Below are 25,653 nucleotides of genomic sequence, written 5' to 3'. Positions count from 1 at the left end.
TTAAGAAATTCAAATATTAAGACTCAAATCTCATTCATCATAATTATACTGAATTAGAATCTAAAAGAATAATGTAAATCTTGTCACTGAGACCAACAATTAATGCTCCTGGAAATCTAACCCAGGCATTACCATGTTCATTTGCAAGACTAAAGAGTCTCTGGAAATATTTTATGCTAGATTAGTAACTTAAGAAGTTCATACTAGATTTCATATTTTTATGTCAGAAGCCTTTTGGCTGATTTCCCAAAGATCTGAAACCATGCTAGCTCCAGCAATATTGTGTCTGATCAGATCCTGCATCTCAAAAATTAACTCTGCTTCTTAAGTTAGTGGGGAAATTGCCTCCTGAAATAAAATTTGAATGTAATTTGTTTTGGATGACACTGAGGTTATTTTCACTAATTCATTGATAATGACTAGGCATTTCTCAATTAAGGCAGCTTCGTCTGAACCTTATCAGTTTGGAACAGCTGTTGTTTGAATTTGGGGTAATAGAGGAGAGAAGGTTGGCTATTAAAAGAAATATAGAATAGATGTCACAGAAAGGCCTTTAATTGGTTCATTTGATATTCAACAATGCTCATGAAATTTGTGAAATATGAATTTTATAAGTTAATGAATGATTTAACATTCAAAAAATACCATGTAATCTTAAAACTAGGCTTTTAAATCATAAATGCCATATTTCTGTTATCTTAACTTCATAAGAATATTTTATACAGAAACACAAATTTCCTCAATTCTAAGACATTTGTACAAAGGGATAGCCATTGGTTTAAAAAAAAATGGGTGAGGGGTGGAATTATAAATTGAGTCCACAGAATCAACAATTTAATGCAGTATTTTTGCTTATATTATATGTGAATTTGCTGGCATTTCTAAATTGAAAGTTCTGGGCATGTTAATGCAGCATATTGATTTATGGGTACTTATCAATCACATTCAACCTTGATCACTCATATCTTCTATTTTTGGATAATTGTTTCTCTGAGAGACATATGATGGATTTGGCAATTAATGTCTTTCATACAGACTCAGAACTAAGAATTCATTTTCCTTTCACCTTGGGAAGGTTGCTACTAAGAGCATTTAAAAAAATCATATATAGTTCAAAAAAATCATTTAAAACTCGATAATTATTGCTCCTAACATGGTTTTCTAATATGTTCAACAAAATCCTGTTGCCCTGTCTTATCAAGTCGTATGTAAGCAGGTCATCCCTAAAGAGAATAACTGTTAAGTTATGGGACCCTAAGTCATGTGTCCTATGTAAATCACAAAGGTGTATCCTAGCATCGTTTATATATCTTCCACTCTGATTTACTCTTAGTTTTGGTCTAGCCTATATTGGTCTATAATAAAGTGTCCAGCCAGTCATCAATTTGTTATAATGACACCTATTGCCTCTACGTGTCTAGAAGTAGATGATCTCTAAATACAATGATAGTGTACTTGAGTTCACTAACCATTTGCGGTTCCATACATGAAGGGACAAAATCTCATCCTTCACTTGTAGTCTGTGAGTGCTGCTAGGAATAACATCTACTTTGATTGTAATATTGCCATTTTTTTCAGACCTCTGATCATTGTTCAGAGACAGAAAAGAAATTAACAGATCTTTCCTATTATTAATCTACTATAGCTATATTAGGATTTAATGTTAAATAATGCAATTTATTTGAATTTCTGTCAACTCACTTTCTCAATTGGAGACACTGTGACATTTTGGGGAGAATAATTAACTTGGGTTTGGCACATCATGATACTGCCCACTAAAGGCCATTACCATACCCAGTTACTGTGACAGCCAGGGGATTCTCCACACATTTGCAAATGCTCCCAAAAGTGGGGAAATCCTGCTATGGTATGAAATCCTGGATCAGGATGGTAAGTAGTGATGAAATGTGGTACTGGTTGCTGAACTGTTCCATCAGTCATGGCAAAGCACTGGAATAAAATGCTCAGGTCCTAGAGTTAGATAGCATGGGTTTGCACACTGATGCTGCTTCCTACAAGCTGAATATCCCTGGGCAAATTATCTAATGTTCCTAAGTCTCATTTTCCCAGTGGGTAACACAGGGTGGATGATAACATTCAATTTATCCATGGGAGCTTCTTTGGGAGGATTAAACTTGATAATGTATGTAAAGTGTTTAACACCACGCCTGCTGCTAAATGTTCACTATTATTATCTATAATATGGGGTTTCAACATGCACTGAGATTTGCATATTCTGATGTTTCTATAAATGTATAATGATCTTTCTTCTTGAAATTAGAATGTAGAACATCTGGAAATGAGCTCTAGTTTTATTAAAAGTCATAAATATGAGTTATTAATATTGCTTTTAAGATGCACAATTGAAGGATATAACTACCATCTTTCACAACTCTCTCTGTCTTGATAACTTAAAAGAAAATCTTTATCAGGTAATAGTAACCATGAGGTTTTGTTTCTTCTTCCATTAGTTTAAATCTAAATTTAATTACTTTAGTTATTTAAAAAGTTACAGTTAAATCAGAAAAGCTGCAGGACATAAAATAATACTTTTCCATAACACAAGTAAAGATTTTTATGTTATTTTAGTTAATGCTAGATTTCCCTACAACAGAAAGGTTATGTATGAAGCATAAATTGTGAGTTAAAAGAAGTTACAGACTCTTTAACTGTTAATTGGGGAAAGAAAGTAGTTAATTTTTTAAACCTCTGCAACTATGGCACAAACTAAATATACATTTTATCTTATTTACCCAGTTGAATCAATTATAAAAATTATTATTTACAAAATAGCCTACCTTCCATAATCATTATCTAAGATGAAGCTGACATTGTGATGACCTGGAATTTAATGAAAATACATAATCAATTAAATTCCCAATCACAAAAGAACAATAACTCTATATTATAAAGCTGATTTAAAAGCAAAGAAAAAGTATAAAATCAAAATTATATTTATCCAATTTTCTGTTCATCATCAAAGAAATAAAAATTGAACTATCTTAAAGCAGCCACTATATAAAAATATGCATAATAAGGTGTCTTGAAGTTATAACTAGAAACACCTAACAAAATATGATCATAAATGAAGAATAATAAAAGAACAGATATGTAACCATATTGCCCTGAAATTTCTTTTATTTATTTAACAGCTATTTAACTGTTCAGACACTCTGCTAGAGGCTGAGAGAGCAGATGTGGGGTGAGCACACAGCTTGTCCTTCTTCTAACAGAACATATTGTCTAGAGGAAGGAAAAATTAGCCAAGAGCAATGACACAGAGAACTAAAAATTGTGATAATGCTATTTAAAAAAAAAAAGTAGAATGAGCTTTGAGAATGTAAGACAACTGATGACCTAGGCCTTTTTGAGAACATGGCATTTTATCTGAAATGTTCAGGATAGGAAGTTTGCAAAGGGCCTGCGACAGAAGAGAGGGAAGTCAATTCAAGAATTAAAAGAAGGCCAGGCGCGTTGGCTCACCCCTGTAATCCCAGCACTTTGGGAGGCTGAGGTGGGCGGATCACCCGAAGTCAGGAGTTTGAAACCAGCCTGACCAACATGGCAAAACCCCATCTCTACTAAAAATACAAAAATTAGCCAGGCATGGTGGTGCGCGACTGTAATCCCAGCTACTCGGGAAGCTAAGGCACAATAATCACTTGAAGCTGGGAGGCAGAGGTTGCAGTGAGCCGAGATCACACCACTGCACTCCAGCCTGGGCAACAGAGCGAGACTCTGTAACACACACACACACATACACACACACACACACACACACACTCTTAAAAGATCTATGTGTCTGGAGGACATAGGTCAAGAAGAAAAGAACAGAGCAAAATTAAGGCAACAGGCAAAACAGCCAAATTAGACATGGAATGATGTAGGGAGAAAGAAGAAATAAGAGAAACCTGAAGAAGTTTACCTTATATATAAACCATAAGAAAATACTGATTCATACATGCTTGTATGAAAGTGAAAAGAAGCCAAAGAAAAGAGAAAATACAAACAAACAAACAAAACAAACAAAAAAAAACACCTGATCCAAAAGGCCTGAGGAGGGAGGTCTAGGAGAATACAAAACAGGAAAATAGAATAAGGCATCTGTGAGCATTATGAAGAAAGATGACCAACACTTGCCAATAAAAGTTCCAGTCGTCTTACAAACCATAGAACCCATATCTCCATTTGGATGATCCAGTTTTAGACCATATCTAATAAAAAAAAAGTTAATGTCAAAGCTTATATAGACACCAAAATTTTAGAATATTGTGTTTCTCTTAAAAACTACTTATTAATTTCAGAATATGAATCAGGACAGAAATTGTTGCTACAACCAAAATTTCTGTAAAATAAAACTATTTCCCAGACTTTGTTGAAGATGTTTGAATAAAATTTTATATAAAAATAAAATATTTTATAATTAATTTGGCTATGCCATTTAATATTCCTTTACAAGACTTTGAGATACTGCCAAATGAAATAATTGCTTGATAAAGATATTGCTCAAAACATCATTTCTCATAAAAATCTAAATAGTTCATGTCATACTATCTTGGAGACCAAGTAGGATATACAGCACCTAACTGTAAAAATGATTGCTAATTTGCTATGTGGAATATTATAATTTATACTGTATTATAAAACATTTAACTATACAGTATTGGTAGCAATTACTATTTAAATTTAGTATGCTTATATCTGCTATTTGTTTTATAAAGAAAATAATTTGAATTACTTACAAATTATCAGATTTTGGTATGAGAAGCTCACAGGGCATTCCTCCAATGTAAACTCTGTACAAATATTTTTATTAGAAAAAATCAAGTTATGCTTAACAAATTCTTTCAAAAATGCACTCCTCCCATCAACTCCCTGGCTCCCCTTAAATTTTTCTTCTCAGTCACTTATTATTATCCCTCACTCATGCATTCAACAAAACATCTACTGAACCTCTATTATGTGGCAGTCCCTGTTCTAGGTACTGGGGCACGTCAGTGAACTAAACAAAGATTCCTTTGTTGCCCTTGTGGAGCTGACATTTTAACTTGGAAAGACAAATAAAACATGACAATCATAACATATTTGGTGTGTTAGAGGTGTTAAATACTACAAGAAAAGACAACATAGAAACAGTTAATAAAGTCATCCATCTGAAGTTCAATCAACTCAAAAACAATTTTGTAATAGGTTTTATACTATAGGAATTAAGGCAAACAGCACAGACAGCACAAAGTTATCTGGAGAAAGAGGATGTCTAACAGCATCAGTGACACATAAATGAAAATAAGAAGCTGAGAAGAGCCAGCGTTCAGCTGCAGGGAAAACATCTGCCTTCATATTTCCTCAGGTGATCGGGTCTGACCTATTACTTTGAAGCTGATAGTACCTGATGCTATTGGAGGCTGGCAGGTGACTGATTGGTGTTAGATTCTTTGCAATACCAGAATAAACCACCAGCTTTTGGGACAGCAAATCCTAGACTCAAAATAAGGCCAGATACAAACTTGAACTATAAAAAATAAGGACTTTTGTTTGTAGAAAATTTTGAACTTTTTAATATACTTTTACATATAAGTCCCTTCATTTGATCATTGCATTAGGATTGTAAAGCAAGTAAACTGAACTATTGTACCCGTTATACACATTCATGGATTTAAATTCTCCTTCTAGCCTCCTGCCTTATTCTAGCTAAATAATAAATTTAGCAGCTAACACTTATAGGTTCCTATGATGTTTAATCCTTGCAACCGTCTTGTGAGTTAGTAACTATTATCCTTCAATTTTACTGAAAAAACTGAAACAGAAAGCTTAAGCAGCTTGCCCAAGCCTGCAGACAATAAAAGGTAGAGCAAGAATTCCAACTCAGACAGTCTGGCTGCAGTCAGTGTTCTTAACCACAGTTGGTAATCCACACAGTGTTCTGGGTATGCGTATCTAGAGTAAAACCACCCTATTTGGTCTTTAATATATACTTTTTAGAATTCTTTTTACCTGATCTTTTAGATCAAAAGCTGTTTAGTAAGCACTAATCCCTCTATCCATTTACATATCCTCTATAATTTCTACATGGTCTGAATTTGGAGATTTAGTTGAATGGACAAGATTTGTGAGAAGCAGGTCTCCTGAATTCCTGCCCAGAACACAGCCCATTGCTCTCAACTCCCTCCCTACTAACAGAATCCAGGCATAATAAATTGCCTTGGGAGCCCTGGTATCATAATTAACATGGTAGAAATGGGATAAATGCAGCTCCAAGACTTTCTTGCCCAAACATTAATAGATGTGTGAAAAAATTCTATATTTACATATAATAGCTCAGGATTTCCAGAGTACAAGGATTAGGTAGCCTGACCTCTAATGTCCCCTCTCACTGCAATTCTGTGATTTCATGGAATAATTTCCATCCAAATCTTTATATTAAGCAGAAATAAATTCCAGTTTCAATGGGGGAAAAAAGGAATCTCTTTTTGAAAGTTAAACTTTCTATTTCCTGGCTACATTATGGGAAAGGATGACTTAGAAAACCCTGTCTAAGAATTAGAATATAAACCATTCATAACACTCAACTATGTTGAAGCAGACAAAATTTTTACTTCTACTAATCTGTACATATAAAATGTTAAATATCTCTAATTGGAAGTTCTTTTATTACATATAAGGAATTAGTATGAATATTTTCAGAAATTATAGATGCATACAAATATGATTTAATTAAAGGTTCTATTCTACAGAATGCCAGATAAATCTTTATTTCACTCATTAAAACCTTTTAAATTGCTTGTTTTACAAAATTATGTATTTGTATGTGTGTGTATATATACCTAACCTTTATAGCATTCAAAAAATTTTCTAATTGCTGAGAGTCTATCTGAATTGTTTAACTTATCCATTTACCTGTTTTATGCATGAGTTTGATAAACATAAAATATCTTGAAAGCCATAATCGTGAGTCTACACTTTTTTCTGTAGGAAATAAACAGGACTTTCAGTCTTTAAAGGCAGGACTGAAATAATACCATCTATGCTACAGGAGGAAACTCTAGTGACAATGCTAGTTTTCAGTCCAAAATGTGGACAATTATTTTTTTGACATTAGCTAACTAGCCAAAGTTACTATCTAGTTCACAGCTAGCAAATGGACAAAACAGGATGCAAAGCTTGGCCTGTTAATGAGTTATTGACAATATTTGGTTTCAGCACTTGCCTGTACATCATGAAGCAGTAGAAAAGGTGTCAAAACTGTGTTACGAGACTGTGTTCTACTCCTGACTCTGACTAAGCTGTGTTACCTCTAGGCCTTAGGTGTTTTTATACACAAAATGAGACAGTTAGATTAATAAAGGCCTCTAGTAATAAAGTTGTATGACTATAACTCAATTACTATTGGACTTGTCTTTGTGTTTCTTCTGTTAATAAATCCATCACAAAACAATAAGAAATTACATCAGATCAAAAAAGAAAGACATATCGACCATTGCTTTCATGTCAATGAATCTTCCAATAGTCTGTTTTACTTTCTATAATATGGCTGAAAAAAAAAACACTGGTTAGTTATATTACATTGTAATGGGATTTAATATCATTGGACGCATTATTTTTAGAATATTACTTCTCATTTATGAGTTATAAGAATATATTTCCACATCAAAAGATTACCTCAAAATCCTAACATTTTTCCCATTTGAGCTTAGTGCAATATTACTTCCATAGACATCAGTGAAGATTCTGCCTTGGATTGTTATTAGTGTACCTGAAAACAAACAAAAACCCCAAAAAGGTTCTGTGTAAGAAAATCTATCCACACACTTAATACGAAAACATAAGAGATTTTCCCAATAAAACCAGGACTCAGACACTTATATCTCATGTTTGCCACTATTGTTTAGCATTGTTCTGAAAGTTCTAGCAAACACAATAAAATATAAATGAGTATCTGTAAATATTTATGGAGTAAAGAAGTGCAGCACAGAAGACAGGATGGTATTCCACAAGTACTGCTTGAGTCAATGGATGACTATTTGAGAAAAAAAAAAAAAGATCTCTGTACCAAAAAGTAAGAGAAATCTTAGGTGAAATAAAAATGAAATATAAAAAATAAAACCATAACAATTATTGAAAAATAGGTGAAAATTTATATAATATTTATATAGTTAGGTTAATAGGGCCTCCCACCCATTTTTAAATGCTATTTAAAAATGAAGGAAAAATAGGGGCCGGGCGCGGTGGCTCACGCTTGTAATCCCAGCACTTTGGGAGGCCAAGGCGGGCGGATCACGAGGTCAGGAGACCGAGACCACGGTGAAACTCCGTCTCTACTAAAAATACAAAAAAAAATTAGCCAGGAGTGGTGGCAGGCGCCTGTAGTCCCAGCTACTCGGAGAGGCTGAGGTAGGAGAATGGCGTGAACCCGGGAGGCGGAGGTTGCAGTGAGCCGAGATCGCGCCACTGCACTCCAGCCTGGGTGACAGAGCGAGACTCCGTCTCAAAAAAAAAAAAAAAAAAAAAATGAAGAAAAAATAACAAAGGTTAGGATCTATAGATGTGATAATAAAAATCAAAGGTTGTCTGGATGACAGAAAAATCATTAATATGTTTTAAAAGTAAATGATAAATTCAAAATATATTTCTTACATATAACATATAAATGGTTAATATCCTTTTTTAAGGATATATAAAGAATCCTTGTAACTTAATAAGAAAAATGGTGAATAACTTTAAATTAAGCCAAAGAGACAAACAGGTAATGTATAAAAGAAGGAATACAAATAGTCAATAGGCAAAAAATAAGTTTAATTACATAAATCAGAGTTGGAAAAAATTCAAAACTACTGTATCTTGTATATTAATTCTTGAAAAAATAGTACCTAGAATTGTCAAGGTTACACATTCTCTGTTATTGCCATTGGGATTATAAACTGGAATAATATAGTTATTATAATGAAACCCTTGAAACCAGTTGAATGTATAAGTGGCAGGGGTGGGAGGTGATAAATACATTATAGTAGGTGAAGACATAGCCATTGAAAATCATTTTTTAAAAATATTGGTAGTTTTTTCTTTTTTTTTTTTTTTTTCAGATAGGGTCTTGCTCTGTCATGTAAGCTCAATCATGTCTCACCACAGCCTCACACTCCTGGCCTCAAGTGATCCTCTCGCCTCAGCCTCTGGAGTAGCTGGGACTAAAGGTGCATGCCACCAAGCCTGGCTAATTTATTTATTTTTATTTTTTAGAGACAGGGTCTCATGATGTTGCCCAGGCTGGTCTCAAACTCTTGGGCTCAAGGAATTCTTGCATTTTGGCTTCCCCAAATGCTGAGATTGCAGGCATGAGCCACAGTGCCTGGCTGATAGTTATTTTTATAATGAAAAAAATGCTATTTAAAAATTGCAGGAATTATACTAATTTTATATACTAAAAAATAAACACATTATTTACCATGAAACCAAAAGTTATTTCAGATGTCATATAACAGACCTGGAGTTCCAGATAAAGGTGTGATGCTTCTTATTGTAGGGGTTCTAAAACTTTTTGCCTGTAAAAAGAATAATGTCAATATGCAAACTTATCTCTGTTTTGTTTCTAGTTTTGTGAAATAGATAATTTCTTACATTACTAAATTTCGACAATATTCATAATGTAACGGTCATGTAGGAAAGAATATATTTAAATAAGATGAACCTAAGAGTTAATTTAGAGGATAGGATCATCGTGGTTTTGCTTCTTAATAGCTATGGGGCTGAAAGAGAAGGGAGGGAGAAACCAAGAATGGTAACAGGTTTCTAGCTTGAGATGGTGAGAAATAATCAGAGAAAAAGTAGATTTAAGGAGGAATACAAAAACTGCAGTTTGAGATATACTCAATTTAGGTCGCTTTCAGGCCATTTAGGTGTGACATACCAGAAAACCAAACACAGTTCCACGTCTGGGGAAAGAGAAGAAAGCCAGAGATATCTGGGAATCGTATTTGGCAATATATTTTGGAATCATAGAAGCTTCTTAAAGACAGATGTCATTATTGTTTTCTTCAGTATTTCATCTTATATTAGAACACTGTAGTACTCAGTAATTGACAACTTAAAACTAATATAATTAAATATATATATGGGATAATGCTTAGAAGAAAATGTGTTACTGCTAATACTTCTATTTAGGGCAGCTAAATTTTGAGTGGCTCTTACACCACATGCAGGCACATTTTATCTCATTACATTAGAAATTACGTAGAAAGGAAAGGTAGTTACTTCGATGAAAATAGGAAAAGGGAGAATCACACTAAGAGTAGAAGTAGAGATAAAGGGGAAAATATGAACAAGAAAACATGTTGGAAGTATGAAAGTTTAATTTAATAATAAAATTAAAGGAGGGGAAACAAATCAGAAATAACAGACATTAAATTACTATGGAAGATAATTTAAATTGAGGGAAATTATTCTTTGTTACATGCTAATGTATTTTTAAATGTGGAAATAGTCTATAAAACTAAAAAATAAAAATTCAGTTCTGCAAGAAAGAAAGCAAGATCAACTATACATAAATTGAAGAGAAGATTCCTACATACGTTGAAGGTACATGCCCAGCTGTTGATGTGACCTTTGCAGGTGTTATTTTCTGTAACAGGAACCCCGTCCACACTGACTCTAACAGTGTAGGAATCTTCTGGCATTGCTCTATAAAGAAAATGAAGAATATATGAGGCATGCAATACCTCTCTTATTTAGTGTATAGTATTAATGAAAAATACTGCCCCAGACTGCATGTCATTTTTGACAGAAAGTGTCCAACATTGCAACTGATGTCTAGTTAAGTTCCATTCTATATTATGGAAAAATGATCTCTATCCTGAACTCTTTATTGCAAACTCTAACCTCATGAACTTCAGGCAAATGCCTATTCTGACTGTGCACGTTGGTGGTTATTAAAAAGGACAACAAATGTAATAACAACAAATGCAACAATAAACATTTAAAATAGTAACATATCACCTTGGTACAATCAGTTATTCCATGCTTCACTTCCTAAAAAGTACTAGTTAATCAAGTTTCCCCTAAGTAAGCTTTTCCTGGTGAAGAACAGCCAACAAGCCTAAGATAAATGGAATCCTCTAGAATATGTGCTATCTGTTTCTAAGTTCAATATTGAAAGTTGCAATTTAAAGTGATTTTTAAAATTTTTCCTAAGTTGCTAATAACATACATGAATTTGGGCTGATAGTAAAGAACTTGAAATGTCACTATACAAAATGATTATATTTAATCTTAATGACTATATGAATATTTTGAACAAAATTAATCAAATCGAAAAGAAAAGCATAATTTTGATATTTTAAGGCACATCATTACAATTAAATAGTAGTCATTTATCTTCTAAAAATGCTCAACAATAAGGTAATAGCTCTAATAACATGGGAAAAGATATAGAATATGTTTTTATCATGCCAATTAAAATTGAATATAATAAAGGCATAAAATAGTCTAAACATCACAAAATGAAAAATACTAACCTATAATCAGAAAAATATTATTTATAATAGCCAAGGTAATAAAACTATTATAATACTAATATTCATAACTGTAACTTCTGATATGATGAAAATGATTTTATTTAAGATACTTTAAAACAGACCTAGTATAGCATGTAATTTGAGTTGAATGACTTGCATCTTTTTCTACATCACAAGTAATTGACTGGAAAGAAGAAACTAATTGCACACTGTTTCCCAACTCAGCATTGTCAACTCCATAGTTAAACTGGTTTGCTTGAGAAAAACCTGGAAAAGTAAGAAGACTTAATTATTATTAATGGCATTCTATCTTCAGAGACCTAACAGTTGTCACCTGATATCAAATCATACAGTAAATGATTTCATAAACAGTACTGAAGTAAGCAGTGAACCTATTTCACATTTATCCTTATGATTGTAATCTTCTTTGGAAGCACAAAATTTAGCCTTTAATTCATCTACTCCTAAAAGTATTGCTGGAGGATAGATACAGTCATCTCTTAGTATTCATGGGGATTTGTTCCAGCATCCCTTCGGATAACAAAATCCACAAATGTTCAAGTCCTGTAGTCAGCCCTGCAGGACAAGTATCCAGATTCCACATCTGGTGAATACCGTATTTCCCATTCGCAGTTGGTTGGATTCGTGGATGACAGGCCCAAGGTTAAAGAGAGCCTACTGTGAGCCTATATAGCACCAGATTCTGTATCTGGGGGTGATAAGTACCATGAAAAAGGTAGGCTAAGAGGACTAAAAAGAGTAGAGGAGGAGAACACTATTTTATAAAGGATGAGGTCTTTGTTTCAAGTTTCTACAAAGCAAAATCTGAGTTGAGGATTTGCCAGCACATAATTTATTTGGGCAATGAGCTATTTTAGGTATGAGAGAGAGCAAAATGTGAGGAAAGAAAAGCTGGGCACCGCTGAGGACAACTGGGGCTCAATATTGCTGGGAATTTCTAAGGAAAATATAGCATGTCTTTCCAAATAAAAAAATCAATGGCAAGAAGCATTTATTCATCAAATCTGGTCCCCGTTGGTTGAGGGTTTTCCCCGGGGGAAATAACTTTTTCTGCACTTGCACACTGCACATAGGTACATGCTATATAAGTTCCAAAGTCCAGAGTTACTGCACTAGACAAGTCCTTGAATAACTGACAAAGACATGGTGTTAGAACTCAGTCAAGAAGCTGGAAGCATAAGTTGAGTCAAAGCACGTAAGGAACTATTTGCCACAGCTCTAACTAGAGTTAGAGGTAAGAAAGAGAGGATGTAAAGCTGAATATAAAAGGCATCTGATACAGTCTACCCACTATACCACACACAGCTACTCATGGCCTACATATTAAGCACAATCCGTCACCAAGTCTTCGAGGTGGTAGCCAGCTGAGAGCTCTACTAAGATTTAATACAAGAGTGTTAGAGGTAGCCAGCTGGGATCTCTGCTAAGATTTAATACAAGAGGGTTAGAGGGACAAGCTACAGGCTATACTACTATATAACTAGTCCTAAAACTATAATTAATTTTCACCATGCCCCCTTGCTGTCAGCCATTGTAGATTTCCCTTACCTGCAGCCAGCACTGTAGCTAATGGGGTGACACTAATGTTCATCCTGGAGAAATCTGAGCCCTTAATTGCCTTGCCCTTGTTAGGTGGTGGTTGCTGCAATTGCCTGTTCTCAGTAATCACTGGACATGAAGCCAAGAGATATCCCTATGAATATCCTGAATTCCAGACCTACTCCTTCTTAACTACATTAAGTTAAAGCAACCCTGTTTCATTATGATAATTAGAACTGATTGTCTCTAGTCATATACTAAATATGTTTGATGAATTCAAACTGAGTAGACAGTGGTGGTAGCTTCGGTTCAGTGGAATCCATATTGTGACCCATGATGGGAGCATTTTCTACCTGGAAACTAAGACCACAAATCCAGCAGAATGTAAGGTTGCAAAGGCAGAAAGCACAAATTCAATTTCCGGATAACAGGGAGTGATGGTGAAGGGAAGCAGCCCTTTATTTCCAGCTCCACGCATCTGTCTATTACAAAAACAACAGCATATGTCTGTCACTGGTTCAATGCATGTTATGGAGGATACCAGGGTCCCACCCCACAGGATGCTTTTCCCCAAGTTCGCATCTTGGCCATAGCTTTAACAGGCTGTCCCATCATTCTACTAAGCCACATGTTTCTGAGTGACAGATTTCATGGTCATGTGCCCATTATCACAAATTTTTCACTATAAAATACATTTCTTGTTCTGAGGCAATATTTTATGGAATTCTATGGCAGTATATCAGGCTCTGTAAGCTCTCAGAAGATGGTGCTGACAGAGAACTGTGGAAAGAGGAAGCAAAGCCCATAATCAGAGTGTCAGTTACAGTAACAATCGATCTCTGTTCTTTCCATGGGAGAAGGAAAGTGCTGTAATCAACTTGTCACTGAGAAGCTGGGTGGACTTTTTGAGGAGTGATACCCTATTGGGAGCTCAGTGTTGGTCTCTGCTGCTGGCAGTTCGGGTATTCAGCAAAAGCAGTAGGTTGTTTAGCCTGGGTGAAAGGGAGTCCACGTTGTTGGCTCACACATGGCCTCCACCCCATGGCCATTCTTCATGGGCCCACTGCACTAGCACTGCGGTGGCCACCGAGAGAAGCTCCTGGATTAATCATCCAATCCATCTGTTTATTCCATCTCCTCTGTGGGGGATGTTCTCTTGCGGCAGTTAAGTTGAGACACACAGATCTGCAAGCTTTATGCTCACTATTATGAGTCCCTTCATATGCCTCCTTCTAAGACATTCTAATTTCTGATCATCCAATCATGTTCCCTTCAGTTCCTAACCAACTAGTGAAGTCCTCTTTGACTGCCCAGGAGCCCATGTACATTCTTTTTTTTTTTTTTTTTTTTTTTTTTTTTTTTGAGACGGAGTCTTGCTCTGTCACCCAGGCTGGAGTGCAGTGGCGCAATCTCGGCTCACTGCAAGCTCCGCCTCCCGGGTTCACGCCATTCTCCTGCCTCAGCCTCTCCGAGTAGCTGGGACTACAGGCGCCTGCCACCACGCCCGGCTAATTTTTTTTTTTTTTTTTTGTATTTTTAGTAGAGACGGGGTTTCACCGTGGTCTCGATCTCCTGACCTCGTGATCCGCCTGCCTCGGCCTCCCAAAGTGCTGGGATTACAAGCGTGAGCCACCGCGCCCGGCCCCCATGTACATTCTTACTACAAACCACTTTTCCTGCCTGCAAAGTTAGCAACTGTGTGTACTGATCATGGCTCTGCCTACCAGGGAGGCTGACAGTGAAAAGTGACTTAAGAGCCTTAGGGCCACTTTGCAGCATTTATGACTGAAGTCAGAGGTGATAGCGTGAAGATGTGAAGTGGGACACAGAATGTATGTATTATAGACACTCGTGGAAGTTTTTCAGAGGGAGCAAGCCATGAGGATATCTATGGGAAGCGCATTTTTGGTAGAAGAAACAGGATGTGCCAAGGCCCTGTGGTGGGACCATGTTTGTGGATTCAAATAATAGCAAGTGTGGCTGAAGAAGTACAAGTGAAGAGAAATGGTAGGAGAGGAGACCAGAAAATGAAGGCGCTTAGGTTATTTTTAAGTGTGGGGAATAATTGCAGGCTTTGAAACAGAGGAGTGACATCATGTGACTCACACTGTCTAAGATTCACTAGCTGCTGTTCTGAGAATAGAATAGGGGCAGGAGTGAAGATGTTGTCTCAGCGAACAATGGGGTAAATAATGGGATAAATGGCATGAGTTCAAGAGAAGATCAGAGGACAGTAAAGTGAAGAGAACAAATATTGCTAACATTTTTTGGAGTTTAATTACAAACAGGAGCAGAGAAATGAGTTGGTAGCTGGAGAGGTGTGTGGAGCAAGGGGAAGGCTGATGATTTTTCTTTTACTTTTTTTCAGGTGGGCAGAATAACAGTATATTTACATGCTGATGGGATATCTAACAGAAAGAGACAAAAGGATAATGTGAAACAGAGACAAAAATTACTTTAATCTTTCTATAAACATATGAAAATTCAAAACTATATTTGGAAGTAATTAAATATAGATTAAGCCTTGTATGCCACATAAGAATATTTTATATTTTTGAAACAATATTCACTTTTGGAATAAACCCAAGAAATAAAACCCATGAATAAGATTAGTGTTCTATTAATTAAATCCTATAATTAAATGTTCTCCTAATAAAAATGTTAAAAAAGTACTTATACTGTTCTAGTTCACAAAGTAAATTACACACATCTATGGAATTTTATATATTATACTGTTTTGGAAGAAAGTTAAATGAGGAAATAAACAGCTTTTGCCCAGATTACTTCAATATCTAAAATTCCTAAATTCTGAATTCTAACAGTATGTGAATTTTTAAATATTATTTTTCTCTATCACAGGTTCTTAACAGTAAAACTCTACTTTAGGCAAATTAACCAGTAGTATTATATTTGAAACCATAAAAATGTTTTTTTGCACTAGCAAATTTGTATCCATGTCATTGTAAATTTATAAGCTATTTAATCTCAGAATATAATTACCTATAGACCATATCATCCCATAATACAATAATAAACTTAACATCAGTAAACAAAAAAATGGTAAACCCACAGATGTAGATTTAACTCTTTAAATGTTATGTATAATACTATTTACGATATGACAAATAGTGCTATAATATATTCCATTTATAATACTAACATTATAAAAAGATAAATATTTGTTATTTACCTTACAATGTTAGCGGTTTTCAAAATGTTTCAACAAAGCAATCATTACTAGAATATGTGCTCACCTTAAATAACCTTTAATAGTTGAAGTGGCAGGATTGGGGTTGCCAGAAGATATCTGTGGTACAACTGCTTTTTAAATTATTAGGCATTTTCGGTGTTCCACAAAGATCTGCTAGACAACATGAATACTTCTGGTTTCTTGTAGGCCTAGAAGCAGGACTTCATTGTGCCTGATGTTCATCAGATACCAAAGCCTCTCACCTCCAGTTCTGGTAAAGCTATGTTGCAGGTGCCAGTGATGTTTAATTGAAAGGGCCCAGGCTTTGGACCTTGACATTCTGGCCTGGAATCCCAGCTGTAACACTCCTTTGCCATTATGACCTTGGGCAAGATATAACCCCTCTTAGCCTAGTCTCCTCATCAGAAAAATGGCCATAATCTATCTTAAGGGATTGTTAGGAATAATAAAGGATCATTTGTGTATAATGTTTAACATGGTACCTGACTTAATCAGATATCTGCTAAGATCTCAGTAGATACCTGCTCTTATTATTTGTCACAAAAATCCTGAGATTTAGGTTCATCATTAATATCCCTTTTTAAAAATAACACAGCGGCCAGGTGTGGTGGTTCACGCCTGCAATCCCAGCACTTTGGGAAGCCAAGGCAGGCAGATCACCTGAGGTCAGGAGTTCAAGACCAGTGTGGCCAACATGGTGAAACTCTGTCTCTACTAAAAATACAAAAATTAGCCAGATGCAGTGGTGCCCTGTAATTCCAGCTACTCGGGAGGTTGAAGCAGGAGAATCACTTGAACCTGGGAGGCAGAGGTTGCAGTGAGCCAAGAGTCCATCTCAAAAAATAAAAATAAATAAAAATAATGCAGAATCAGTAAGTGGGTAGCCGGGATTCAAACCCCGGCTGTAGACTTCCTCCAGCCCTTATGTTCTTAGCTGCTAGGCTATTCTTTCTTTAATATGTAGGAAAAGTAAGCAGAAACTCATTAAAGGGTAGAGATTTTAATAAATTTCATTTTATTCCTCTAAGCTTAACCAAATAACTCATCCAACATAAGCTAAAGTACAACATAAATACCGATTTCACATGTGAGAGACATTTGCATTGACTTTGCAATTTTGAATCTAGAAAGGCAGTTATTACTAAAATGGAGCTGTGAAAAGACATGAAAACACTGCAAAGCAAGTTACATGTAAACCCACTCTTTCCTTTTGTCAACTTTGCTTATCTTTGGTGTTCACATTGAGTTTGGAACACGCAGAGGAGCTCCTGGCAACCAACTAAACAATGGGAAGTTTTACTTGTGGTGTGGTTCCAGATGTGAGATATATATATATATATATATATTTTCCTATCAGGTACGTGTCACATCAATGATAGGTAACGTGGATCTGTTCTTCAGCATTCTCAAGACAACTACCATTCTGAAAAATAATGCCAACGAAAGATGATACCATTTTCAGCCTAGGAGTTACTATAATGTCAAATATATACAGCATATGTGGAAAAAGTCCTAGAAGTAAAATCTATGGGAAAATAATGAACCAAATCCACAATAATTCATAAATATTATTATTAATATTGCTGAAAAAAGTATATAAATATTTCTGACTTTTAAACTAATTCCAAAGAGTTAAAAAGAAATACAAAGGAGTCCTCTTTTTAAAAATTTTAACTTAAAAGTATAATTCTAGGCCAGGTGCGGTGGCTCACGCCTGTAATCCCAGTACTTTGGGAGGCCGAGGCTGGTCTATCACCTGAAGTCAGGAGTTTGAGACCAACCTGGCCAAGATGGTGAAACCCTGTCTCTACTATACAAAAAATTAGCCGGGAGTGGTGGCAGGTGCCTGTAAACCCTGCTACTTGCGAGGCTGAGGCAGGAGAATCGCTTGAACCCAGGAGGCAGAGGTTGCAGTGAGTTGAGATCATGCCATTGCCCTCCAGCCTGGGCAACAAGAGCGAAACTCCATCTCAAAAAAAAAAAAAAAAAAAAAGTATAATTCTAAACAAATAATTGAGGATAAAAACACCACCTCTGGAAGTACTCCAAGTCACAAAGATTACAGGAAAGGCTGAGTGTACCCTGGAAATGGAAAAGGATGAGGCTTCGGATGGAAATTCCTGACATGTTGATGTATTTTTTTTAATTTTGCAGAAAAACTGGAGACAGGAATTGCCAGGCACGCAAACCTGGGTCTCCTGATAGCAGCAATCCAAAAGGAACGCCTGGGCTGCTATCATGGAAAATGTCAGTGTTATTAAAGCCAGCACTTGTCATGAAGAATGCAGGCTGTTTTGTTTTCTCTAGTTAAAAAAGCAGTGTTGAAAGTGTATTCACCTACTTAAAAGTTGTAGCATTCAAAACAATGGGAAAGAAAGATACAGTGTGATGGATGGAAGACAACTCCTAAAGATTTAAACCAGACCTATAACATCAATGCAAAGAATAATACAAACAAAAATAGGGCCGGGCGCGGTGGCTCAAGCCTGTAATCCCAGCACTTTGGGAGGCCGAGGCTGGCGGATCACGAGGTCAGGAGATCGAGACCATCCTGGCTAACATGGAGAAACCCCGTCTCTACTAAAAATACAAAAAAATTAGCCGGGCGTGTTGGCGGGCGCCTGTAGTCCCAGCTACTCGGGAGGCTGAGGCAGGAGAATGGCGTGAACCCGGGAGGCGGAGCTTGCAGTGAGCGGAGATCGCGCCACTGCACTCCAGCCTGGGGAACAGAGCAAGAATCCGTCTCAAAAAAAAAAAAAAAAAAAAAATACAAACAAAAATAGCTCTAATGTATAGAGTTTATACTATTTATAATGGGTACCTTAGATGTATCATCCTTTTCAATATTCACAACAGTCCCAAGAGGTAGGAATTAATAGTCCATTTTACTGATGAGTAAGCTGAGGCTCAGCGAAGTAACTTGCCCCAGTCACATGATATGAAATGGCAAAGGTGAATTGAAAGCCAGTCAGACTGAACCGAAGTCCATGTGCTTTCTGTAACATTATTAAAAGTATATAATTCAACACTTCAACAAAAATGTGTGTGCCAGAAATTGTAAGGGAAATAGCTAGAAAAAGGAGCCAAAAGTAAAATGTTATTCCTCCCATCTTACTGATTTTTTGAAATAAAAACAAACATGATAAATATCCCAGAAAACAATTGAGAAATACAAGGTATGACTATAAAGTAACAAAGCCAATATAATTACAAACACTCCAGAACTTATCAAAATTATAATGCTCTTAATCAAATTAGTCATCTCAGAGGGAGGTATAATAATTTCTACAGTCATGCCATTGTTCAAAACACTTTGGCTTGGGTATCATAAGAGTAAAATCATGTATCTGTATCTCCTGAAGCATAGTCTTGTGAGGTTTTATTTTGTTTTTAAAGCAGGGTTTCACTCCATCACCCAGGCTGGAGTGCAGTGGTACAATCATAGCTCACTGCAGCCTTAAACTCCTGGCCTCAAGGAATCCTCTCACCTTAGCCTCCCAAGTAGCTAGGACTACAGGCATGCAGGCCATCGTGCTGGACTAATGTTTTAACTGTTTCATTTGTGGAGACAGGGTCTTGCTATGTTGCCCAGGCTGGTTGCCCAGGCTAGTCTCAAACTCCTGACCTCAAGTGATCCTCCTGCCTTAGCTTCCCAAAGCACTGGGATTACAGGCACGGACCAACGTGCCCAGCCCAACCACAGCCTTTTAAACAAAGTAATGCTGTGGCGTATGTTTACAAGTCAATACTATACTATGTTTGGAAATAGCCAAAAGTCATTTGGATACATGAAAATGTTAACAGTAGATCTTTCAACTGGGTAGAATTTCAGAGAACTCACTTTCTAAGTCAAGTATTTCTATAATATTTTACTGTTTTATAATGACTTTTACAAAAATGAAACATTTTAAAAAGTAATATGAAGCCAATAGTTAGGTAGTCATCTAGAATTTACAATTCCATTTAGAAATTGTTCTTGTGTAATTGATAAATAAGTACTGCATGCAATTCTAAAAACAGAGAATCTCTCAGAGACAACCCTGGTGATTTACATGAATATAGTCTCTCCAAATTACCTTTAAGTTCATTCATGTAGCTATAGAAGCTCTGGTGTGATTTGCAAATTCATTATCATTTTGTAGATATCATTCTGTGTATATTCTGGGCACCCAAAAGCCTACATTAAAATAGCATTTATTAATTTATTTTAAACCACTTTATTGAGCTATGATTGACATATAAAAGCTATATATATTTAATATATATAACTTTATGAGCTTGGATATAAGCATATACCCATAAAACCATAACCACAGCAGGATTACATGCCTGTAATCCCAGCACTTTGGGAGGCTGAGGTGGGCAGCTCATGAAGTCAGGAGTTCAAGACCAGCCTGGCCAACATAGTGAAACCCCATCTCTACTAAAAATACAAAAAATTAGCCAGACGTGGTGGCAGGCACCTGTAATTCCAGCTACTCAGGAGGCTGAGGCAGGACAATTGCTTGAGCCCGGGAGGCGGATGTTGTGGTGAACCAAGAGCATGCCACTACACTCCAGCCTGGGCGACAAGAGTGAAACTCCGTCTCAAAAAAAAAAAAATCATAACCACAGGCAAGGTCATAAACAGACCCCTTGCTTCCAAAAGTTTCCTCCTGCTGTATTTATTAAAAAAATTTTTTGATAAGAATATATAACAAGATTTTCCCTCTTAGCAAACATTTAGGTATACAATGCAGTCTTGTTAACTATATGCTCTATGCTGTACAGTAGATCTCTAGGATTTCTTCATTTTGCATAACTGAAATTTTGTACCCTTTGACCAATACCCCTCCTCCACTTCCTCTTTTCCCAGTTCTCGATGACCGCTATTCTATTCTCTGCCTCTATAAGGCAGTATTTAGACTCAGCCTCTGAGAAAGACATATGAGAACCCGTTTTTAGTCATCTATAAAATGTAGTTAAGGCAGGGGACTGTAAGAGAAATCGGGAAGTGTTAAGTATCTGCACTGCCAAACAGATTCAGAAACTGGGACGGATGAGAAAAGTATAAATTTACCAAATGACACACTGGGCTTTATAATTAAGAGTCCTCAGGCTAATTGCCTCAGAACGTCCACACAAGAGAAAAGATTACATTTTAGCTAGATTTAAAAGGATATCTTTCCAAAGAATGGAATGTTTTGGTTTTTTTATTTCAAACTAGGGATGATCTGGGTCTATGTGCTTAAATTGAAGCCATAGTTCCTAGATCAGAAAATGTTCAGGTCTGGAAACAGAAGAAAACGGCTGGGTGTTTTCTTTTTTTCTTCTTCTTCTTCTTTGGGATGGAGACTCGCTCTGTCACCAGGCTGGAGTGCAGTGGCGTGATCTTCGCTCACTGCAATCTCTGCCTCCTGGGTTCAAGCAATTCTCCTGCCTCAGGCTCCTGGGTAGCTGGGACTACAGGCGCGCGCCACCATGCCCAGCTAATTTTTGCATTTTTAGTAGAGACGGGGTTTCACCATCTTGGCCACAATGGTCTCCATCTCCTGACCTCGTGATCCACCCACCTCTGCCTCCCAAAGTGCTGGAATTACGGTCATAAGCCACCGTGCCCAGCCCTTCCTCTTTCTTAATCTGAGCATTTCTCTCATGGCATTTAAATTTCTGTTTAAAACCCAATAACTTTCAAGCATACCATCTTATCAGCAATTTACAATATAAGAAACATACGGTTAAAGATATATGAATATTATAAAATAATCTTTAACAATTATATTGTTCATGGGTCTTCTCTAAAAAATAACTCTTTAATCCAAAATATATTGTTTATAATGTAGAAGCATAAACCATTTTAAGCATATCATTGAGAGATTGAATTCTGCAGAAATATTAGAAACATTAAAAGACATTACATTATATAACAAAATAATTAAATATCTTTGTTAGCTATGAAAACTTTTCATTTCTTAAAGACCAACTAATAGATTTTGCTAATATTTTTAAATGTTTCTTATTGTTCAAAAATTCCTAAGTATCTGAATACTGGTATCATTTATATTGCAAAGGTCTTATGGCTGAAAGAAACACATATTTCTATTTAAACCTAGGAAAAGCTGTGCATTAAATATATTTACTGATTGCCTTCTACGTTTCATCCTAAGACCAGGCAAGGAGAAGGGGAACCATGTATGGTACTCATGCCTTTATGAAGCCTGAGGTTGGGTGGCAGGAGAAGGAATCTAGAGTTTTGTTTTCTATTGCCTTTCCTCTTTCATTAACATACTATTTCTCTATTATACTTTCTTATCAACATGCTACCCAACACCCACAAAATGTTTTATTTGATCTTAAAATAAATTAAATGTTATTAGACTCATGAAGAATAAAGCAAATAATTGCTGAGTTGGGTTAATTGCATTCCTTTTATTTCAGTCATTAATCCAGATCTTGATGTTAAGCAAGTCAGTATAATAAGAATTCAGATGATCAAGCTGATAAAGACTCTTGGGGATTTCACTAGCTATCAAAGAGGATAGAGTTTTACTACTCTGGCCAAGTGAAGAAACAACTCCAGTGGTTTTTGTTTGTTTAACCATAAAGCTCTAAATATGAAATAGTCTTGAAAATACCTCAACCTTGGCAAAAAAAAAAAAAAAAGCAATGATACCTTCCCCTCTTATAGTCAGCCTTGTTGCTCCATTTATGCTGCCATATTTAGGTATTATTTCTGTGACTTTGGGGATTATTTGAGAGCCATCTGAAAAATATTAAAATACAGTAGAGGTAAAAATCACCAAGTTCTTCATTTCAATAGTCAAAATTTGTAACACATACCACAAGGTTGCAAGGAAAACATTATGAAGTTTACAGGATTGAAAGTAAAATTCACCCAGGTTTTATTTTTGGCTCTGCCAATGACTTGACAGAGTCATTAACTTAGTTAATACCCACTGGCTTTGTGCAAAGCACTATCTTAGGTGCTACCAAGAGCAAAAATAACACGTGATCATTTTCATCACTTACCTATCATATTATAAAACACGTATTAAATTCTTAATTTCATGTAGTGCTCTGCTAACTGCAGATCTATAACTACGCTTAACGGCTCACCTAACAGCACACACCAAGAAGAAATAGGTCATTATAAGAGCACAGCAGAAATGCAATGCTGGGTAGTTTGAAAGACTAGACTAGGTACAAAGAGAAATGTTGGTTTTGAGAAGAAATTGTTTTCTGTGAGGGAGTGTGGCTTCAGGAAAGATAATTTCTGAGATTCTTCTAGCCTCCTGATGATAATGAGTTCTTAATATAAAGGTCACTAATTCATTCAACAAACTGTGTTAGCTTCCTGGAGATACATAAATGTGTAACAGTCCTAACTTTCCAAAGGCTTAGGTTAGACAGTGCCAAGAGACAGAGGAGAGCACAGAGGCCATGGGTGACTCAAGGAGCATTTCACCCACGCTGCTTGTGTCACACTGGCTTCTATAAAGAAGACATGCCCCTTCCACATTTTTGAGGACAAATAGGGTGAATTAGACTGGATCAGTTGTCAGAAAGATAAAGATAGTTCTAGATAGAGGGAACTGCCCGGGCAAACAGGGTTGTGTCAGCTGCTTCTTTGGAGTGTTGCAAATAATTCTTTAAAACAACTCAAAGCTACACGGTGGATAGAGGTGTTTATTTTCTGCTTACACTGTACAGATCTAGTAACTGCTGGAATCCTAAAAGAAATTTTCACAGTAGGTAGAAAAATTTAAGTGATGATACAAAGAAAGGCCACAGAAATTATTAATTTCTCAAAATGGATGTATATAAAAAGGCTAAGGGAATTATGATTGGCTTGTTCAGTTCTGTCTTAAAAAGGTTTAGAGTGGACTTCACCTATAGTAGCAAAAGCTCTCCAATATAAAGGAGACCAGTTCCGAGGCCCCAGGCCTCTGTCCTTCGGGTCTGTCTTTGCCAAGAGCTCCAAGGTGTTCTTATTCCCGCACATTCGTATCTCAGGGCAGCCCACAGCCAAGAGTACGAAACTCCAGCGAGGAAGCTGGATCCTATCTCCAGACAGTGCTGCTCCTCGCCTGTCTCAGGTTCATCCTCCTGTTATCTCCACAGACAACTCCAATTTCTTATCAGTCTCTTCCCGGCCCTCTTCTGGGTATTACTTTGAAAACACAGGGCAGCTGCCCCTGGAAATGACTGACACCTGCCACGAAGGCCCATCGCCGTCCTACTGGGGGTTGTTGCCCTTTCTTTTGTGAGGAAAGCGACCCAAGAATGGAGGAAAAGGGACTCAGGTTGCCTCTTCCCAGGCCCCACTCCCCCGCCAAATTTCAGTCTCCTTTCACTTGTGTCACTTTGGGGGTGCCGGTGGGAGATTTCATCATTCAAGTAGCAGCATTGATGAGTTAAAAGGCAACCTCTCGCAATCTTTTTCTCTGTGTCCTTGTCTCTGTCTCTCTCTTCGTCTGTCTCTGTTTGCTAGGCCTGCCAAACAGCTCCCCTGGTCCCTAGGATCGTCATGCAACCGCACCCACAGCCTCAGCCAGGTGCCAGGTGGTCCCGCCTCTCCCAGGACCCCGGAGCAGGGTAGTGTCTACGCGGGCCTCTCCTGCTTGCCTGCCTAGCGTGCCCAAAGGGTTACCTGTGCTGGGATCCGCGGCACAGAGGAGCAGCCCCCAGAGGCCCCAAATACCCAGGAGCCACAGGTGTCCCATTGAAAAGCCAGTTCTGCGGAGTTGGTGCCCTCCGCTCGCAGCTGGCGCTAGTGCTGGAGCTCGGCTCCGGGGACTGCGACTCGCTGGCGCGCCCGCTTCGTTCTTGGAGAGCTGGAGAACTGGGCCGCCCTCCCGTGGCCTGCCCCGCCCCTGCTGTCGGGCTGCGCCTCTGGGATTTGCATGCGCGCGCGGACACACACACAAACACACACACACCCTGGAACCTTCGCGGGAGAACCAAGGCGGCCCCGAGCCAGTCCGTGATAATCAAACCTCCACACTCAAACCCGGGTGCTGCCTTCCCAAGGCTGTCCCCATAGGTGGAAGGGCCTTACTCCTTTTGGCGAAAGGAATCAATGGTCATTGAGGTCTGCCTAGATTTCCTTCTCTATTTTCTTTTTTTTCTTTTCTTTTCTCTTTTCTTTCTTTCCCCGCGTATTTTCATCTGCCTGTCTGCTTTGGTCATTAATCCTCCCCAGGTGGGTCTACCAGTCCACCTAATACACAAACCCCACGCGTTTTTACGCCTTCACATTCATATGATTGTGCTATCTCTTTAATTGACAGTCATAATAATATTTGTTGGTTTCTCAGCATGTCCCAAACACGGCGCCTAGTGCTTTCTAGACAGTAGTTCCAATAGCGGACTGTTACCATCATGCCCATTTTTCTAAGC

At 37.1% G+C, this 25,653-nt stretch overlaps 1 protein-coding gene across 1 annotated transcript in view; it reads right to left on the bottom strand.

Moving 5' to 3' along the window:
- PKHD1L1 (PKHD1 like 1) overlaps positions 1-24,977 on the bottom strand; it is a 162,324-nt gene extending 137,347 nt beyond the window's left edge. The window contains exons 1-9 of the mRNA XM_055284802.1: positions 24,905-24,977; positions 22,928-23,017; positions 11,627-11,771; positions 10,563-10,671; positions 9,479-9,536; positions 7,660-7,753; positions 4,743-4,796; positions 4,141-4,214; positions 2,799-2,841 (exon numbers count right to left, since the gene is read on the bottom strand). Of these exons, the coding sequence (XP_055140777.1) occupies positions 2,799-2,841; positions 4,141-4,214; positions 4,743-4,796; positions 7,660-7,753; positions 9,479-9,536; positions 10,563-10,671; positions 11,627-11,771; positions 22,928-23,017; positions 24,905-24,977 (740 nt within the window). The remainder of the gene's footprint in view (positions 1-2,798; positions 2,842-4,140; positions 4,215-4,742; positions 4,797-7,659; positions 7,754-9,478; positions 9,537-10,562; positions 10,672-11,626; positions 11,772-22,927; positions 23,018-24,904) is intronic.
- Between the last annotated feature and the right edge of the window lie 676 nt (positions 24,978-25,653).

Source organism: Symphalangus syndactylus, chromosome 7 (assembly GCF_028878055.3).
Source record: "Symphalangus syndactylus isolate Jambi chromosome 7, NHGRI_mSymSyn1-v2.1_pri, whole genome shotgun sequence".
Taxonomy (NCBI): domain Eukaryota; kingdom Metazoa; phylum Chordata; class Mammalia; order Primates; family Hylobatidae; genus Symphalangus; species Symphalangus syndactylus.
Note: the sequence above shows the minus strand (reverse complement) of the source record. Positions and strands in the feature narration are given on the sequence as shown.